The 18,873-nt window shown below is 34.6% G+C and overlaps 1 protein-coding gene and 1 pseudogene across 7 annotated transcripts; both read left to right on the top strand.

The window, feature by feature from the left end:
* The first annotated feature begins 2,125 nt into the window (after positions 1-2,125).
* Positions 2,126-8,440, top strand: LOC114458562 (protein canopy 4-like; annotated as a pseudogene).
* A 3,032-nt stretch (positions 8,441-11,472) lies between these two features.
* LOC114458563 (nuclear RNA export factor 1-like) lies at positions 11,473-17,563 on the top strand. 7 transcript variants are annotated; one of them, XR_003673057.1, is made up of 12 exons: positions 11,473-11,533; positions 12,675-12,744; positions 13,168-13,275; positions 13,373-13,482; positions 13,881-14,562; positions 14,685-14,743; positions 15,234-15,349; positions 15,432-15,474; positions 15,556-15,621; positions 17,086-17,261; positions 17,343-17,403; positions 17,479-17,563. XR_003673057.1 is itself a non-coding variant. In XM_028440982.1 (7 exons), the coding sequence occupies exons 4-7, from the start codon at positions 15,565-15,567 to the stop codon at positions 17,515-17,517; spliced, it is 333 nt and encodes a 110-aa protein (XP_028296783.1). In that variant the 5' UTR covers positions 12,725-12,744; positions 15,234-15,349; positions 15,432-15,474; positions 15,556-15,564; the 3' UTR covers positions 17,518-17,563. The 7 variants fall into 7 exon arrangements, 2 of the variants coding, with proteins under 2 accessions (XP_028296783.1, XP_028296782.1); XR_003673060.1 differs by having other exon boundaries at positions 11,484-11,533; positions 14,493-14,562; XR_003673058.1 differs by having other exon boundaries at positions 11,485-11,533; positions 14,506-14,562.
* Positions 17,564-18,873: the final 1,310 nt, after the last annotated feature.

Below are 18,873 nucleotides of genomic sequence, written 5' to 3'. Positions count from 1 at the left end.
AATCTTAAAACAAGACATTGCTGGTCACATTTCAAAGTAAAATAAATGAACATAAATAAAAAAGTGCAAACATGGCCAAGGAGTAAAACCAGGAAACTCAGAGGCTTCAGTGATTGACAGCCTACAACATGAAAAACATGAAAGTTATTAGTTATTTTATCATATATATTTCATTTTAGTCAGTGTACTGTATTTACATTATTTATTGGTTACTTGTGCTTTCTGCATCTCAATGCTAGTGCCATGGTGTAGAGTCTAGGGCTGCAACTAATGACTATTTTAATAGTCGACTAGTCATTGATTATTGAAACGATTAACTGACTAATCGGATGATAAATCGTACAATTATTTGCTCTATAATGCTACAATTTTTTTAACATGTGGCTTGGGTCAAATTACGATAAATAAAAACAATAAATAAATGAATAAAACAATTCTCAACTTAAAGTGTAAACAGGTTCCTTACAAACACAAATTAAACTGAATAAATCATCACCAGAATGTGCTTCATTAATAACATTTATTCATTATAAAAAGCTACAATATCTGCTGACTCATAGAGCTGATATTTTATGAAACATGTTTGTACATATGGATCACTGCATTAGTAATATTGTATATCATCTATTTATTTCCTCATTTATAATGATTATTTTAGAAACAAATAAAAAGCACATGAAAAGCAAAAATAACTACAACAGTGTTTTTATTGCTGCTGAATCCAGTTTATTTTATATCTGATAGAGTTACATAAAGTTATGGTTGATAAATATCTCACTGATTTACTATAATTAAACTAGTTAAAATAGTTTCTTCTTTTCATAAAGTGGTTAGCATTAGCGCTTAGACCAGTCTTATGTGTTGGTCACTGTTACGACCCGAAAGGAATGAACATATTTATAAAGGATACGGGAAAACCAGGATATACAATTTTAACGTTTTTATTTATGCAGTGCCAGGATTGCTGGGTTTCCACTGTTTCCTGAGGAAAAAGGAGCTATCAACAAAGCCCTAAATCCCATGTCCCAAAACTAACAAAAAAACAAAGAAAGACAAGGTAACGATTGACAAAGTAAGAACTGAAAGTTGGACCTGACGAGTCAGCTAAACAGAACAAAAAGGTGCAGTTCCAGGTTAACCCTGTACAGGGCCCGCGGAGCTGAGGCCACACCCAAACTAACGTGTGTGCGTGTGTGGTAACTTCTTTAAAATGTTTAATTACATAAAATAGGGGTTTGTTTTTTACATTTAATTGTTGCTTCATCTTCATCATTTCACCGCACATAAAGACAGGACAGATACAAATAAATTAGATTAATAAAAGTAAACACACACAAAAAAATCATACAGTACATCAAGCAAAAATAATGAATAAATAAATAACACACATCTAAATAGAAGAGTCTACGCTGTAAGCCCGAACGTTCAACTTCATCCATACAGCACTTTAATTTAACTATTATCAAAAAGTACAAGTAGACAGTCATCCAACCTTTTAAGTTCTGGAAAATTTTGACTTTGAAGTTAATCAATTTTTAAAAAAAATAAAAATTGAGGTAATCGATTGCTCAAATTTTTTGAGTTCTAGTAACTTATTTGGGTTTACAGTGATATAGGGCCCATTACATTTTTGGCTAAATTGGCTCCCATATTTTCCTAACTTCGACCATAGTCTGACTGTAATCTTTTCCATGGTGCATAAACTGTAGGGTTGGGTTCATTACGTTTTTCCTTTAAAAGTCAAGGAAGTTAAGTTTCTCTGTGTTGTTTTAGATGAAAAATTAAATTGGAAAGCTCATATTGATTATGTACAAAGAAAGGTCAGCAAAAGTATTGTCATTTTATATAAAGTTAGAGATGTGTTTGATTGCAGCTTGTTGAGGAGGATTTATTCCTTGATGATTCTCTCATATTTCAGTTATTGTACTGAAGTCTGGTGTAACACATATATCATTACCACATTAGAATCATCAGTAAGAAAGGTTACAGAGAGCACACCAATCATATATTTATGGATAATAAACTACTTAAATTTAAGGATCATGTCGAATTAGAAATTCTGATTATTATGTGGAAAGCTAAACAAAAAAATAAAATTCTAGACAATGTTGCACATGACGTTTGCCATAGAAGAAAATATAACTTCTGGAATATGTTTGTATGGACATCATTAAAACAGAAATCTGTCTGTTTATGGAGTTAAACTGTGGAATTTAAACGTTGTATAAGTTTTTACAAATTTAAGAAAATGTACAAAGACAAAATTCTGAGAGGTTATGAAAAAAAATTGGAAACACATGAATATAACTGTAGAACTGTAAGAGAAATGATGGTGTTTTTGTTATGATTTGTGACCTGGTGATGAGTTAAGGTGGAATGTTGTGGAATCTAATTGATTTCATTTTTAAGTTGTTATTAGGAACAGATAATACAAGATTTATTTTTCCTCTGTTTCTTTTTGTTCATGTATGGAAAACTGAATTTCTCCATGGGGATGAAAAAACATTACAAAAAAAAAACTGTTTTAATCTTTAAATTGAATGTAAGAATGTGTGTCTTTGTGTGTTAACCCTGAGGTGGACTGGCGACCTATGAGTGGTGTACCTTTAAAGACTTTTTAAAACTTATTAAAATAATGCAATGGGCTCTGGCGCCCTCGTGTGGCCTGGAATAGCAAAAGCATAGATAGTTGAAAGATTTTTAATTCATATGTGGGAATTTTCATTTTTTTTAAATTACTTTACAAATTAAAGTAGAATATAGAAAACTAAAAACACTTATTAAATTAATGAGTTAGACTAACAAAACACTAAAACATTAAAATAAACACCTAAATAATATTAAAATTATGTGAAAACAAAAATGGCCTCAATTCCTGATGAAAAACGGAGTAAATTAAAAACAAATAAAATGACAGCAATAATATTCCATTATTATCATATATTTATAAAATATTAATATAATTACTGAAAATATAACATCAAACCTGGAGTTAATGACAGGTGTTACAGGCACGGCCTGTCTCTTTAAGAGAGGTGTTGCATTGTGGGAGGTGGCGGCATAAGCGGGTTGTTTACGTGTGGGTAATGTAGTGTTTCCGGTCAGTCCGGGTGTAGATGTTCTCCGTGTGTGCTCTCTCTGTAAAGTTATCATGCAGCGTGTTCATGACCATAAAGAGAGGATTTAAGTACATCATACCCTCAGATACCTGCCTGGGTTAGGGTTAAAAATACATAACCCAAAAACAATGCCAAATAAAAACTTTTGGAGAACAAGACAATGAAAGTAATGTAAAACACAAAAAAATAAATAAATCAAAAAACAACAAAATGAGGGGAAAAAACAATAAATACACCGTCAAAAGCTAAAAGAACAACAAAAGTAAAACGGGGAATAGTAAACAACTCAAAAACAAGTATAAGTGTAGATATGTACCGGTATGTGTGTTTTATATGTGTAAGTTTAAGTTAAATCCTGTTGAACATCCTCTCTCGCTCCCTGTTCTGATCGATGCTCGACTAGCCATGCCTGTAACGTTTCACTGCGCATGCTCCGATCATGCCGATGTGGCCGTTGTCTTCCAGACCTTCCTGACGTCACCCAGAGTTTAGGATGAAATAATGAGTGTAAATAATGAAGCTTTTTATGGTTTTACAGCTGTTTGGTCTTTATAGTGGAGTCAGTGTGGAGGAAGGAGATAGACTTATCAACAAATGTGAAGGTAGGATTATTTTAATCAGGCTCTACTACTGTGTATCAACAGAGAGTAATGAGTCATTACGTGTTTATAACATGTGTAATAATCATAGATTTGTCCAAACATAATGATAAAAATCTATTTATACTGATAAAGCAACAGGGAATGCACTCACCTCTGAAGGTGTGCTATGGTATCTGCCACTAAGATGTTGATAGTAAATATAATACTTCTTTTTTTCTTCTTCTTGTTATTAATTGTAAAATGAATGAGTCTGTGATAACCACATTTATTTATTTAAATAATATCCAGTGTTATCCAGGAAGTTCTATTATTATTCGCATCTTAAAAATTTAAATCCTTGTTTTAATCAGAAATAAAAATGCATTAAAAAGTGACCACAAAACGGTGGAAAAGGTGGTAAAATGGGATTTTAAAAAAACACAGAAAATTGTTAAAAGTTGCAAATTAGAGAAAAGTAAAAGAAAAAAAGAAAAGAGGGGGGGAGGGGTTGCAAATTAAAGTGACCAAAAACGGACGGAAAAAGTGGTTAAAAAAAAAAAAATAATACATGACTCAATTGTCAATATTGGAACAATGAGTTTAAACTGGCAAATAATAGGCATGACAAATGGTGAATGTGGTTAAAATGGCAAAATAAGTATGAAATATGGTGAAAAGAGGTTAAAAGTGACAATAATGGGTCAACATATGCAACATTAGGTGGAAAAAGTGGTGGAAAGGGTTTATACTGTAAGTGCTGAAAATGTCTGAAAAATTTGTTGGAGAAGTGACAGAAATGTAGCAAAAAATGCACTAAAAGGAGCAAAAAATATGGCAAGAAATAGTGATGAGAATAGGTTAAAATATGGCAAGTTTGGTGCAGTTGCAGAATGCCCTTATTGTGGCAATTAAAAATAGAAATAAAGTGTAACCTTTTAAAAAAGAAACATTTTGGCTTTTCTTCAAATCTCATAAAAATAAAGTTTGCAATCACAAATGTTATTTTAGAACAGTAATGATAAAGCTATTTATTAATAAAGTTCAAAGAAAAAAGAGCAGCTGTTAATGGATCTTCTTCATCCTCTAGTGTGTAAGTTCTTGACGGTGGAGATGCAGGAGGCGCTGGAGAGGACAGGTCGGTCCAAGGAGGTGCTGGAGTTGGGGGAGGTGCTGGACACGGGCAAGAGTAGACGCAATATTAAATAGTACACGTTGTAAGAACAACACACTCATCAACCATAATTATCCTTAAATAGCTTTAGAATGCTTAGGATTTTAAAGCATTGCATCGTGGGTAGTTGATGATCTGTGTGTTGATGTTTAGGGAGACCCGTTTGACTGAGGCCGTGGACAACATCTGTGAACGCATCCTGCAGTACAGCGTTCACGCATAGAGGCCTGGAAGTCTACGCTACGCCAAGGTCAGTCCACCGCCTCATTGTTATCTTTAAACAATCCTCCACTGGTTTTACAAGTTTGGCCTAAAACCTTTGAAATGTAATTATTAGAAGATCTATGCCTAACCAAACCATATTTGTTTAATTATTGTTTTTTTTATTTGGCTTTCATAAATAATTATGCATATTTACAGATATTGTACATGATATGAGTGATAACACGTGTTATAAAGGCTATTTTACACAATAGGTGTGGCTACAGATTTATACTTGTTCGTTGGTGTACCATGGGCACTAAAAGTCTGGGAACCACTGATCTACACAACTAAAAAATACAAACATGTAGAGGCAGCTCAGTGGGAGCACTAAACAGAAACTAAAAAAGGAGAAGGAGATCAGAAACACAGAACATATAAAGAAGCATAAACTGAATATAGGTCATTTTTTCACTCCAGTGTATTTTGCCAGATCAGCATTTCTTTGAGAGAAATTGTCAGGTTTCCAGATGTTTATGTTTTGCCAGATTAAACTGATGCTGATGTGTTTTATTTTCATAGCATCATATGTGAGTGAGGGGCTTTGATAAGATGACATAGTGGTACATTTGTATTTCTATGAGCATTTGCACATCTGTACGTCATAATGCACATGATGACAGTTAGACATTGGTGTAGTGAGTAAATGTATGTATATTACTGGAATTTATTTATTCTTTTGCCATATTATAGTAATCCTGGGGTCGTGATGATGGGGCCCTTGAATATTGTTGCCCAGGGTACAGCGGTGTTAATCTGGCCCTGCCGTGAGGGAAAGGATGTTTATTTATGTGGAAATGTTCTTCTCACTCTCATCCTTGTCTGTTTCAAACACCGTCTAACCTGGTAAAAAACTACACAAATCATCACTGACTCCTAAATCAGAGACACCAGTGCCTGTTTAACTTTAATGTGTCTATAAAGCTCTGTTTGTTTGTAACGCTGCTGTGCTCTGTGAAAACATGACTCAGCTTTAATCAGCTTCACCTGCTCAGTGTTTAAACATCTCATCAGAGCTACAGAACATCTGGATAAAGTTGTTCTGTTGTAGACCATCAATACCAGTGATTGTAGAGTCTGAAACATCACAGATTATTGATAACTTCTGATACTGTAAAATATTCTAGCCTCTAGTGGTGAAAAAACACTTCTTACACGTGATGTTTGCACATTTATTTTTGTTTAATCATTACGGTCTGGAATGATGTCATCAGGATCATTTAAATTAGGTTAATTTAAATTAATTTGATCAAAACTTAATCAATAAACCTGATCAGATTCAGTAAATCATTGATCCCTGAGGGTAAATATAGTGACATTAATGCTGTTCTCATACATCTTTATATGACATGAATAATTAAAAAGGAGCAGTCAGAATAATCCATGTCACTACAACTTATATCTACCTTTTAATTGTATTTTACTCATTATTTTAAACATAGATTTTTGTTTAATTATAGTTTTCTTTTTTATTGGTATTTATTTTGTTTCCTCACAGTACAACTTATATCTTCCTTTTAATTGTATCTTTCTTTTTTTTTTCATCCATTTTTGTTTAATTATGGGTTTTTTATTTTCTTATGGTCCATGTGGGCTCCCCATGTTGGTGACCCCTGATTTAGAGAAACTAAAAGCAGCATGAGTTGGCATTTTTTGAAAAAGCTGCTCAATGATCTAAAAAGCAGGCTGAATGCTTCACTCCAATAGGATGTTTACAGGCAGTGGGGCCGTGTGACATCATCAATCACCTGATTTCAAGATGGTGGAACACAGGTTCTTAAACGGTAAAATAGTCCCATTTTTAAAAGTTAATAAAATAAATATGGTGCATAATAATAAGTTTTGTTTGGTATAGATCTTCTAATAGTACATTTCAATCATTTTAGACCAAACTTGTAAAAAAAAAAAGTGGACGATCCCTTTAAAGCTGATCACGTGACCCAAGCAGGAAGTCAGTGTTTTGTTGGTGTGACTACAGGGAACCAGTCAGACCATGACCACACTAAAAAACCTGGTGGGTAATAAGTGAAAGTGGACCTGGGAATGCCGTACGAGCTGTGGGACCAACCGTCTGCAGAGGTCACCGACATGAAGAAACAGGTGGACCTGATCATTTAAAACTTTTAGACGACATTTATTTGTTTTTGTTAAAAGTTAAATCAACACAAGATTCATTCATAATAGGTAATAGTTTAGTGTTTTAAATAACATGTGTTTACTAATGCAGTTGTGGGTGTGTGTTCAGTGTGAGACCATGCTGGAGCAGTACGAGGACGTAGTGGAGGACTGGTACTTCCATCACCAGGACCAGAGGCTGGAGAACTTCCTGTGTGAGAAGCACATCCTGAAGACGTCAGAGCAAGGTGACAAATATAAAGAAAGAGCAGACAATGCAGAGTGGAATCAAAAAAGTACCGTATTTGAGAGTTAAACTTACCAAGTCTCCTTAGTGCAGCAGTTCCTGATTAGAACCACAGGAGGTGCTAAATGTACCAACTTAAAAAAAAACCAGCCAGAATATTTTCTGAACAATTTGAGCCCATTTTTGCTTATATTTTTTTATGCTTATTTTTTTTCTTCAATTTAACCACATTCATGATTTGTCATGCCCATCATTTGCCAGTTTAAACCAATTGTTCCAATATTAACACTTTGAAACCTTTTTACCACTTTTTCTGTCTGTTTTGGCTGCTCTAATTTGTAAGTTTTAACCAGTTTAGCTCCTCCCAGTTGACTCTCTCTGAGGCGAGCTTCCTTCCTGTTCCCTCGCTGCTGTGTCCCCACAGGTGTTGGTTTGTTTTTATTATCCACACTGAGTGCACAGGTCATGTGACGGGTGGCCCCTGGAGCTGCTCCAGGGTCTCTGGGAGCTGGAGTCCACTCTCCAAAGCACTGGGTTTCTTTCCAGTGACGGCGCAGCCACAGCTGAGTTTTTCCACCAGGCGACAAACCACCACGTCTGTGAAGAAGTAACAGAAGTCCTGAAAGTCCATCCTGAGAGAGAACTGGAGCAGTTAGCATATTTTGACTTTTAAAAAGAGGACATTTGGACTGACCTCAACATACACAAAGTACTCAATGTTTTCGTGAATCTACTTTGTAACGGCAAAATATAATATAGTAAATAAATAAGTTGTTATTGTCCATAAGGTTTAAAACTAAATGTATCTCTTTATAACAAATACTTGAAGACTGAAGTCACTCCCCTTTATCATGTCTTATTACAATCTGTCCTTGAAAAATCTCATGTCTACCTTCTTAAAATCTGTCATTCATTGAAACAATGAGAAACATCTAGAAATGAAAAAGAAAGAAAAAAACTCAAGGTTTACAGAATATTAAATAATCATTATATACACTTCAATAAATGACAGTGAAAGTTTACATCACATCGTCTAATGCTGACTGAGCTTTATTCTGTCTGTTGTCTGTGGAGACGAGGAAATGATGAGGTCTAGATCAGAAGAACTTTCTACATTCTCCCAGTGGCTCCTTCAGTTTCAAATCCCTCTCTGAACCTCCATGGAGGTTTGATCATCCAGAATGATATTTATTAAATAAATCCACCAGTATTCACAGGCTGCCAAGTTTCAGAAAATGATAAGAGTGAGATTTTAGTGACATGATGCGTTCTGGGAAGAAAAACATGTCCTTTTTTAACATGACTTTGTCCTGTTTTAACGTTAATTTCTACCTTCAGAATGATGTCATCACCTCCATACCAGCAGCTCTCCCTGCACTGTGGCCTCCTAATGCTAGTTTTAATCAACCACAAATTACAAATGAAAACTAACAAGAATTTTGACAAATATTATTTGTCAATATTTCATATCAACCAACTGTCCATCATTTATCTGGGGACATGTCTCATGTTGTAGGTGTTTATCACAGATGTTGATGATGACAGAGGCTCCCACTTAAAACACTGTGGCCCAAGGCAGTGCTACCTTTACCTCAGCTCTCCTTGTCTGCAACAGAAAGGACGTCATTAAAAAGATCATCATGTATAAACATTCAAACATCTTGTGATTTTCATCCTTTAAGTGATCACATGATCATATGCAGGTGTTATTATATTATAAAATGCTTTAGAAGCACCACTTCAGTCCACATAAAGCTACAATCTGGAATAACAGCTGTATTTTATACAAGAGGAAAACTTTATTCTTTAAAGATTGGATTGAAAAGGGACGATAATACATTTAATGGATGACAATGGTAATATTTACAATCATTGTGATTTTAAAGATAAATGTTCTCAGAAACAACATTCATTAGTAGTCAGGGCTATTCCTATTGCCTTGATTCATTTCATTAAAGGAATATTACAGTATTCATCAGTATCCACAAAGATCAATAAACTGTTCATTGGAAGTTATTGTTTTTAGACACTGTTATTTATTAAACAATGTTTTCATCTTCAAGTAAAGAGACAAATATTATCTTCAAACTATTAGAAAACAGATATTATCAAAATAAAGACAAATATTTATCATTTCCTTTATTTCCTAAAATGAAATAGATTAATTTTAAAACAATGAATGATGTTTATCCATGTAAATATATTTTTAATGATTAGGTTTAATATAGATGATTACAGCTCCATGTTTAGTCAAACTAATAATGAAAGTCAACAACACGTCTTTTTTTCCTGTTCTGTGGTGAAGAGGTTTTAGGAAAGAGTTGATGATTGGCTGCTCACACACACTGTGATACCTGGCTTTGATTAGCATTTGGTTACATTTGCTTTTATTTTGAAGGACAAGGATGTGGAATTTATATGTAGCAATTTGATGATATTTGGAAAACATTTGATACATAAATGTAGATTTTTAAAATTATCCCAAATGTTAAAGCTTTTAAAATTGATCTTAAAAATGTGTTGAAGTCATTGAAAACATTACAAAATAGAAGAGCTATTAGATTGTTCAAAGTTGTAATGTACCCTGTAATTATTATTATTATTATTATTATTATTATTGATGCTTGGATAAGTGGATTGGTGTGATGTTTGTATATGAATGTAGACTGTACAGACTGATCAAAAGAAAACACACAACATTAACAATAATGAAATAAACAGAACATTTCATAAACTAAAATAATTAATTTAACAAAAGGTTTAGAGCAGACATATTTTACATTGTTTATAAATATTTTCAACTCATTTATAAAATGTGAAAACAGCTTCATTTTGAAATATCTACATTTGTGTTTTACCAAAAAATGACTTTTTTCCTTAAATTTCAAACTTAATCTGAAAACCAGAATCCAGACCCATAATATAATCCTGTAATGAAATCCATAACATATTTGTGTATTTATATTTACAAAAAAAAAAACCTCAATTGTCTTACTATAAATATAAATATCACAAAACCAACAGTTACTTAATGTTAAACATTTAATGTACGAAATCATTACATGTGTAGATATTATTTAAAAATACCTTCTTGAGTCTTCAGCAAACACAAATATCTCTTCAGAATATTTTTACTGAAATCAGAGGGAATAACTTCAAATATAATTTATTTTCAAAGGAAGAAGAAAAGGATTATGGTTCAATGCTTGTTTAAATAATTTATTTTCCTTAAAAAATAAATAAATGAAACATTTTTTTAAACAAGGTAAAAGCAACTGTCGATTTAATGTGATCTACAGTGACTATTTTCACTGCTTGTACAATATGTATCTACAATATTGTTTCAGAGAACAAACTAATAATAATTTATTCATAAATTAATTTATACTCAACAAATTTCCACTGAAATCCATTAAATCATCCACAGACCAAATCCTTCAGGCTGTAACTACTTTATTCACTCTTAAATCACCATTAAACACATTTATTCTGACTGGTTTGTCATAAAGTTTATAAAAAGTGGGTTGTGACGTCAGCACAAAAGTTGAGTGGTTGCCAGGTTGAGTATTTTCCCGCTGATTCTGAGATTATAAAATAACTAACTTAGTGATCAAACAGTGAATAACGTTGGTTAAAGGTGATATTTATGTTTTATTTGGATGATGAACGGATGGTTTTTGGGGCATTTCTGTGGATATTCAACATATTTCATGCGGGGAATCGTCGGTTGTATCTGGCAACCAGCTAGAGTCAGGAACAAAGCAGTGAAATGGAGGACGGACAGAGCTGGATGATGACTACCGTTAAACTAGAAGAAGAAGAGGAAAAGGAACAAATATTATGGAGGGAAGTGAAGCTGAGTATGAGTAAGACGGACAGTGATGATGATGATGATGATGAAGGCTGCAGGAGGAAAGCTGTGCTGGAGGAGCTTCGTCATCCCGACCATGTGTGGGACGGAATGTTTGCTCCAAAGATGGAGAAAAGCGGAGAAGAAGAAACGGAGGAGTTTTCAGATGTGTGCTCTGTGAAGGAAGAGGTTAGAACACTCCGTGTGTTTCCATTCATTCACTCACTCACTCACCACATTCATCCGCTGTTACACACACACTGGAGACTAGTTTAACTGGTGACCCACTTCATTCACACTCACATTTCTCTATCAATATGTGACGATGTAAAGGTGGAACAACCTGTGTGTACTCAGTGGAACACAGAGAACAAACTACAGAAAAACACACTTTATGTTAATGAGCTAAGGAGTGGGCAGGGACCGTCTACAAAGTCACACCCCCAAAGGAAGCGTCAACAATAACACCAATAACCCTGTGGACAGTCTTTATTAGGGCTCTCTATTTACTACAGCAAATATAGTTAAGAAGATACTTTATCTGATTTATGTTTTCATTAATATCCAGTATTAATGTCATTAATTAGTAATAACTTAAAATAATAACTGTAGTACCATGAAAATAAATACCTCTAAGTACTACAGAAGAAATATTAACAAAGATACAGTTTATTATTTTTTATTTTATTATTGTTTTATTTAAAGTTTGTAAATAACCAATACTGTAATTAATAGTAATTTCATCTATTATCCTGTAAACCAGGTTCTCAACTGGTCTCACCCTGTGACCCACATTTTGCCACAGTTATTAAATCACAACCCACTTTTTTTTAGAATTCAACCAACCAAATTTAGTCTTTTAAAAGTATCTGTCGACAACACACATGTACAATATTTTTAAAAATATAAATCTATATGTTTTCACAGCATGCCTATCGAAAGAAAAGTTTCTTTCAAAATAAAAGACAAGTCCAACATGAGAGACATTAACTTATTTATTTATTTAATTATTTATTTTGATCAGCTGTCCATGACCCACTTTTGGGTCCTGACCCAGGGTTTGCCCCAGAAAACGTGCTAAGTCTGTGGGTAGTGAAGCCCACCATGTTTAAAAAAAAAAAAAAATGTTAAAAGTTGAGAGGATGTTAATATCATGTAAAATAATACATACAATAGTACATCTTATTTTTTAGGACTTGCAGAAAGTAATATGTTAGCATTAATTGGTCAAAGTTGTTGTCTGTTAACGGTTAAATAGTTAACTATGATCATCCCTGATTTAAAAGAATGTTTTTAAACTGTTTTAAAGATGTTTTTATCTCTTTTCTAGCAATGCATGTCTAAACGCTTTGATGGATCACAACAAGCTTTGGATCTGAACAGTATTCACACAGACACAGGTAACCACACCACATCTTTTGGCCTTAGATTATTCACAATGTTGACCACTTCCTTTGACATCTCAAAGGAAACACCTTGGATTGTGAATGTGTTGTTTTATATAGTGGAAGTATTTATCAATCACTGCTTTTTAAAACACAATCTAAATGGTTTGTGTTACTGGGTTAACAGGCTGGAAGCACCAGGTGATACTTTTATATACAGTTTACATTATTGTGGTTAGAATTATTATTCATTGATTACAGTTGGTTTCATAATGTATTATTATTATTATTATTAAGATCATTGAAGAAAACATTCCTCAGGTAACGGTCGTATGACAATCAGCAACAATCTGTGTATCTTCATATACTGTGGATACTTTAAAAGTTAGATCATCAAAGTGAAGTCCAGACCTAATGAAAGCAATGTTTTCTTTGCAGTTGACAAGTTTGAACCTCAGTCACAACTGCATCCAGAGACTGGATGAACTCAGCGAGCTTGTGACCAAAGTGCCTCATCTGAAGGCCCTGAACCTTTCACACACCGACGTAAGACTGGCAGCTCCAAGGCTTTCATTGTCATGTTTGTGTAGTAGTGTTGAAGGTTCATGTGTTGACGCCTACCGGCTTCCTGTTTGTTCCTCAGCTGAAAAGTGAACATGAGCTGGACAAGTTGAAGGGGCTGAAAGTGGTGGAGCTGTGGCTGGTCAGAAACCCTCTCTGTGACCTTTTCAAAGACAGATCTTCATACGTCAGGTCAGTTTTCTATTCTGGGTTGTTAGAGATGTTTACACGTGAGCTCAGTAGATTTACTGTAACAACGAAGGATGTTATTGTCATTTTACTGTTAAAATCCTGAATATATGAATGTAGTCTGTTTACCAGATGTAGTTCTGGGAACTTGTTTTTTTATGATTCCTAAAAATAGTTGACTGAGCGCTCTGCATCCAAGAAGCTAATGTTTCCATAGTTCATTAAAACAGACGCAGATTGAAAAAGATTTGATCCAAATTGGATGTTTTGATGATTTGTTATCGAAGGCAGTTTCTGCCAATCCAGCGTCTTATATCTGAGTTTCCCACAACATGCAACCAACGTGCGTCAAACCTGCTGTTGTGTGTTTTTGTTCCTAATGAATGACTGAATTTTCCCAGTTGATGGAGAACTTGTAAACCAAGGAAGACCCAACAATGTCCAAATGGAGAAAAGTGCTTTGTGTGTGGTTGTGTTAAATCACAGGGTCTAACAGTGCACTAACACATGAATGAAGGGGGTTGATGGTTTTATCACTTCACACGTCATTAGGCTTTATGTGATCAGGATTTTTGGGCCGATCAGTGAGTTTAAAAAAAAAAGGATTATTGATCCGATCATATGAATTCAGGTTGTTTTTGTTTTTTAGGTAACGTCCAAATTCCTTTGGTACGACCTGATACAGATTCACGTAAAATCAAACGGTTCCGTGTTTTGTGACCTAAACGCAGCCTTGTGACTGTGGGAGTGGAAGAGTTGGTTATTTTCATGCAGGACCTGAACATAACGTTGTACGCACAAGAGCGTCATGACTCCACTTTTAAAAATGCGATACCGACCGAGCACTGGTGTAAATGTGAGCTCAACCATTTAATTTAGTCCCTGAACAGCAGCTGTGTCGACTACGAGAGAGTTAACGATGAAGCTGCAGAGGCAGACCACACCTCCATTAGCATTAGGAGCTAACACATATATCCTGACTGTTGCATCGTAAAACATGCTTTTGCTTATAGTCTGTATTCACAGGTGCACAGCGGAGGTGGGGCGCACACACCATCACCCTGAAACGGACTGAAGTCTCTGGTATGACAGAGAAACCGCTCTAGGACTGTCCCTTTTAACATGCTGAGTAAACAAAACAAGCATGTACACACACACACACACACACATATTAATTGAGTGCTGCTGATGTCTTTGTTTTTCAGGAGCGTTCTGAGAGAATATTTCAAAGACAGTAGAAACCTGAAGAGGACCAAAGACTCCAGTAAGTTCTCCTGAAGTCAACGTATGACTTGTAATGATTAGGGTTTGGTACCGAAACCTGGAACAAGTATGGGACCAGTTCCCATGGAAACGCTAGTAACCGGGTCCAATAAGAACAAAGATGTCGGTGTCACACATTACTTGATACACATGACGTTGTTGTCGCTGCTCAGATCATTGATCAATGACCTCATTTCTAACCGTAGCACATACACAAAACATGGCCTGAAAGAAGGTGCGTGACATTATCCTCCATAAATAAATGAATGTGTGGGAAACGCTGATGTGAAGTTTATCTAATAAGTTTATTTGTTTAGTTAAATGTGTTAAATTTGGCTCTGGAAATAAAAGGTCATTTTGATATTTTGAAGTTAGTTTAAAATAATGATTAAGCACCAGAAGTGTTGAAAAAGTAGCGAGTAGTAACCGATACCCAACCCTAGTAATGATGGAGCCCACCTGATGTTTGTCTTGTTTTTTAACTGCCCTAGTGATGCGTTTCCATCTGCTGAAGCACACATGACTGAATGTGGTGACGTTCCTCAACGAGCTGCCATAAACCCAGCATGACATCATCTCTTTCACCGTGGACGTAAACGCCTACACAGTGAGTTCACGTCTGATCTGCCACACACTGAGTTACATCATTTATGTTGTTCACTCTCAGCCAAACTGCTTTGTTTTCACAGAATACGCTGCTGTCATTCACAGTGGGCGGAGTCTTCAAAGAAGGTCAGTATCTTAGTCGTCATGGTTTTAAGAAGATCCACTGCAACTCATCTATTCTCACTAACGCTTTCCTGGCTTTTTCAGTTGTTGTAGATGATAAATCTAAAGAATCTACAAGGTTTTCATCACAGTTCCAGCAGTGGATTCTGGGTAGGTTACACACGTAAAACCAAAGTGCTCATTATCAGCTGTAGCTTCAGATAATGCTTGCCTCCACTAGTATGACTGGAATGAACAAACAGTAAATACTGTTTCACCACATGTGTTTTCTGTGTATTCCTATATTTACCTAATGTATGTTTATTTGTCCATAAAATAAAATTATAAACAATAATGCTTTTACACAACAACCATTGTTATTAAATTATTAAATCAGGGTTTTCTCCTTTAATTGGCCATGTAATGTTGTTACATACTTGGAATTTGTCCTCTGCATTTAACCCATCCAGTGGGCAGCCATTTTTTGCGGCGCCTGGGAGCAGTTCGGGGTTAAGGGACTTGTGTGGTAGTAAATATTAAATAATATAATCTCTAAATATTCCAGTTATTACCATATTTATTTCTCATATCAATAATAATAATAATTATAATAATAACAAACAACTTTAATAAATATATCAAACCAACATCTGTTTGTATTGTAGCAACAATATAATTATAATTGCTTAATTGATCATTAATTACAATTATAGCATAATTATAATTGTCATTTTTTTTAACTCTGTTGCTGTCATAATCGTAATTAGATTGTAATTGAGTTCAGATAATTGACTATTTAATTGTAATTGCCATGAAAATTCTATAAAAATTGTCAATTATAATTTAAGGCTAAACTGGTAAACCATGTTACAGTTCTATATGTACAGCTCTATACATATGTAGTTAACAATATGTTTCATATCAAACTTTCACACATTTTATCATTTTAAAAATATTAAAACCTATATTTTCATTGATTAGGAAGCTTATTTGTAATATATAGGAAATAAATGAGATGATAGATATTTAGTGTATTAGTGTTAACTTTTATTAGGTTATTTATTTCAGGATCAGTAATTGTGATTAATTGTAATTGGACTTTAGTAATTGAGAATGTAATTGTAACTGACTTTCAGAGGATAAAAAAATAATTGTAATTGGATAAAATGTAACTGTCATCGTAATTGAAGATGTAATTGTAACTGAATAATGTAATTGACCCCAAACCCTGCTCACAGTCAAACTAAAGATGAACTAAGGCTTAGGCTGTGTCTGAATAGTCCCTCCTATCTCCTTTCCTATCCACTTTTCCTTAACCCTGTGGAAGATGTCATGGAGTTAAGGAAAGGTGTTAGGAGAGGAGTTAGGAAAAGGTGATCACGTTTGTTTTGACGATCAGACGCACTTCCACTAGGTGATGTAATAATCCTACGGCCACGCCTCCTTTCCTCAGAAAACGCTCTTTTATCACAACCACCACTTAAACACTTCCAGGTGTTAAAGGACAGTGGATAGGAAAGGAGATAGGAGGGACTATAGGGACACAGCCTTGGTGTGACCTATATTACTGTAATATTAACACCATAGAAAGTCTCTAACCTTTGAACCCTGTGGTCCTCGTTCATACTTGAACAGTTTGTGCATCATCAACGACCAGCTCTTCATCAGAATGGCTACAACGGAGCAGATCAGCAGAGCTTTTGTGCCCCGCCCCCTTCCTCCAGCCCAGTGCCCACCCTCACTGCCCCACAGCAGGAGATGCTCAGCACCTTCTCCCTGAAGTCAGACATGAACCTGGAATGGTCCCTGAAGTAGGTGTCCTCTCCTAATGACGTCTACCAGACTAGGATGAATGTCACAGCTCACTGGTAAACACTGTCTGTGTGTTGCAGGTGTTTGCAGGACAACAAGTGGGACTTGAACAAAGCAGCACATATCTTCACTCAGTTAAAGGTGACACGACTCTAAACAATCTACGTCATGGTTTAAATGTGCTGATGTCTAAAGTAGCAACTGTTTCTGTTTCAGACGGTGGGAAAGATCCCAGACGTGTCGTTCCTAAAGTAAAACATCTTTGTATTTTTGTATTAAATAAAGTCAAAGTGAAGCGTTTGATCAGATATTTGACCTGAATACTGTTGGTAGTGAGTGTTTTTGATAGATTACGATGGAGCATTGTAGTCAGTAAAAAAAAAAATCAGTTTTCCAAATAATTTTTTTTTAATCCGTTTTCCGAATTATTATTGTTTTTTAATTCTTTTTCCGATTTTTAAAAAATTGAAATCCGTTTTCCGAATTAATTTTTTAAAACCGTTTTTCCGAATATTTTCACTAAAATCAGAGTTAATAACTTTTAAAATATAATTTATTTTCAAAGGAAGAAGAAAAACATTATGGTTCAATGTCTGCTTAAATAATTTATTTCTCTTTTTTAATAAACATTTTTTTCAAATAAAGTAAAAGCAACTGTGGATTTAATGTGATCTACAGTGACTTTACTTTCACTGCTCATTAAATATTTATTAATTAGATTTTTTTCTATAGTTTCAGAGAACAAACCATCATAATTTAATCATAAATTAATTTATACTCAACAAATTTCTTCTGAAATCCATTAAATCATCCACAGATTAAATCCTTCAGGCTGTAACTACTTTATTCACTCTTAAATCACCATTAAACACATTTATTCTGACTGGTTTGTCATAAAGTTTATAAAAAGTTGGTTGTGACGTCAGCGCAACAGTTGAGTGGTTGCCAGGTTGAGTATTTTCCCGCTGATTGTGAGATTATAAAATAACTAACTTAGTGATTAAACAGTTTAACGTTGGTTAAAGGTGATATTTATGTTTTATTTGGATGATGAACGGATGGTTTTTGGGGCATTTCTGTGGATATTCAACATATTTCATGCGGGGAATCGTCGTTTGTATCTGGCAACCAGCTAGAGTCAGGAACAAAGCAGTGAAATGGAGGACGGACAGAGCTGGATGATGACTACCGTTAAACTAGAAGAAGAAGAAGAAATATTATGGAGGGAAGTGAAGCTGATGATGAAGGCTGTCTACGTCATCACGACCACCTGTGTAAAGGAATGTTTGCTCCAAACTTGGAGAAAAGCGGAGAAGAAGAAACGGAGGCGTGTCCGTCCAACCCAAGTATATAAAGCAGCGCCACCCAGCGGCAACACCTGTTTTTCAAAATAAGTTAAAATATCTGTCAATAAAAAATAAAATGTAAATAATTCCTCAGGTTCAACCAAACATCACTGGATTTATTTAAACAGTGTTATTTACTATTTATCACAAAGTCAGCATGGTACTATTTTATTTTGAAAAGGTTTGTAGATAAAGAAAAAGGCTTGAAAATTCTCTTTATTTATATAACTGGTAAACACTGGGTAATCTACGTCCGCTATTCTCA

The sequence above is a fragment of the Gouania willdenowi genome, unplaced genomic scaffold (genome assembly GCF_900634775.1).
Source record: "Gouania willdenowi unplaced genomic scaffold, fGouWil2.1 scaffold_129_arrow_ctg1, whole genome shotgun sequence".
NCBI classification, from domain to species: domain Eukaryota; kingdom Metazoa; phylum Chordata; class Actinopteri; order Blenniiformes; family Gobiesocidae; genus Gouania; species Gouania willdenowi.
This window is presented reverse-complemented; position numbering and strand designations above follow the sequence as displayed.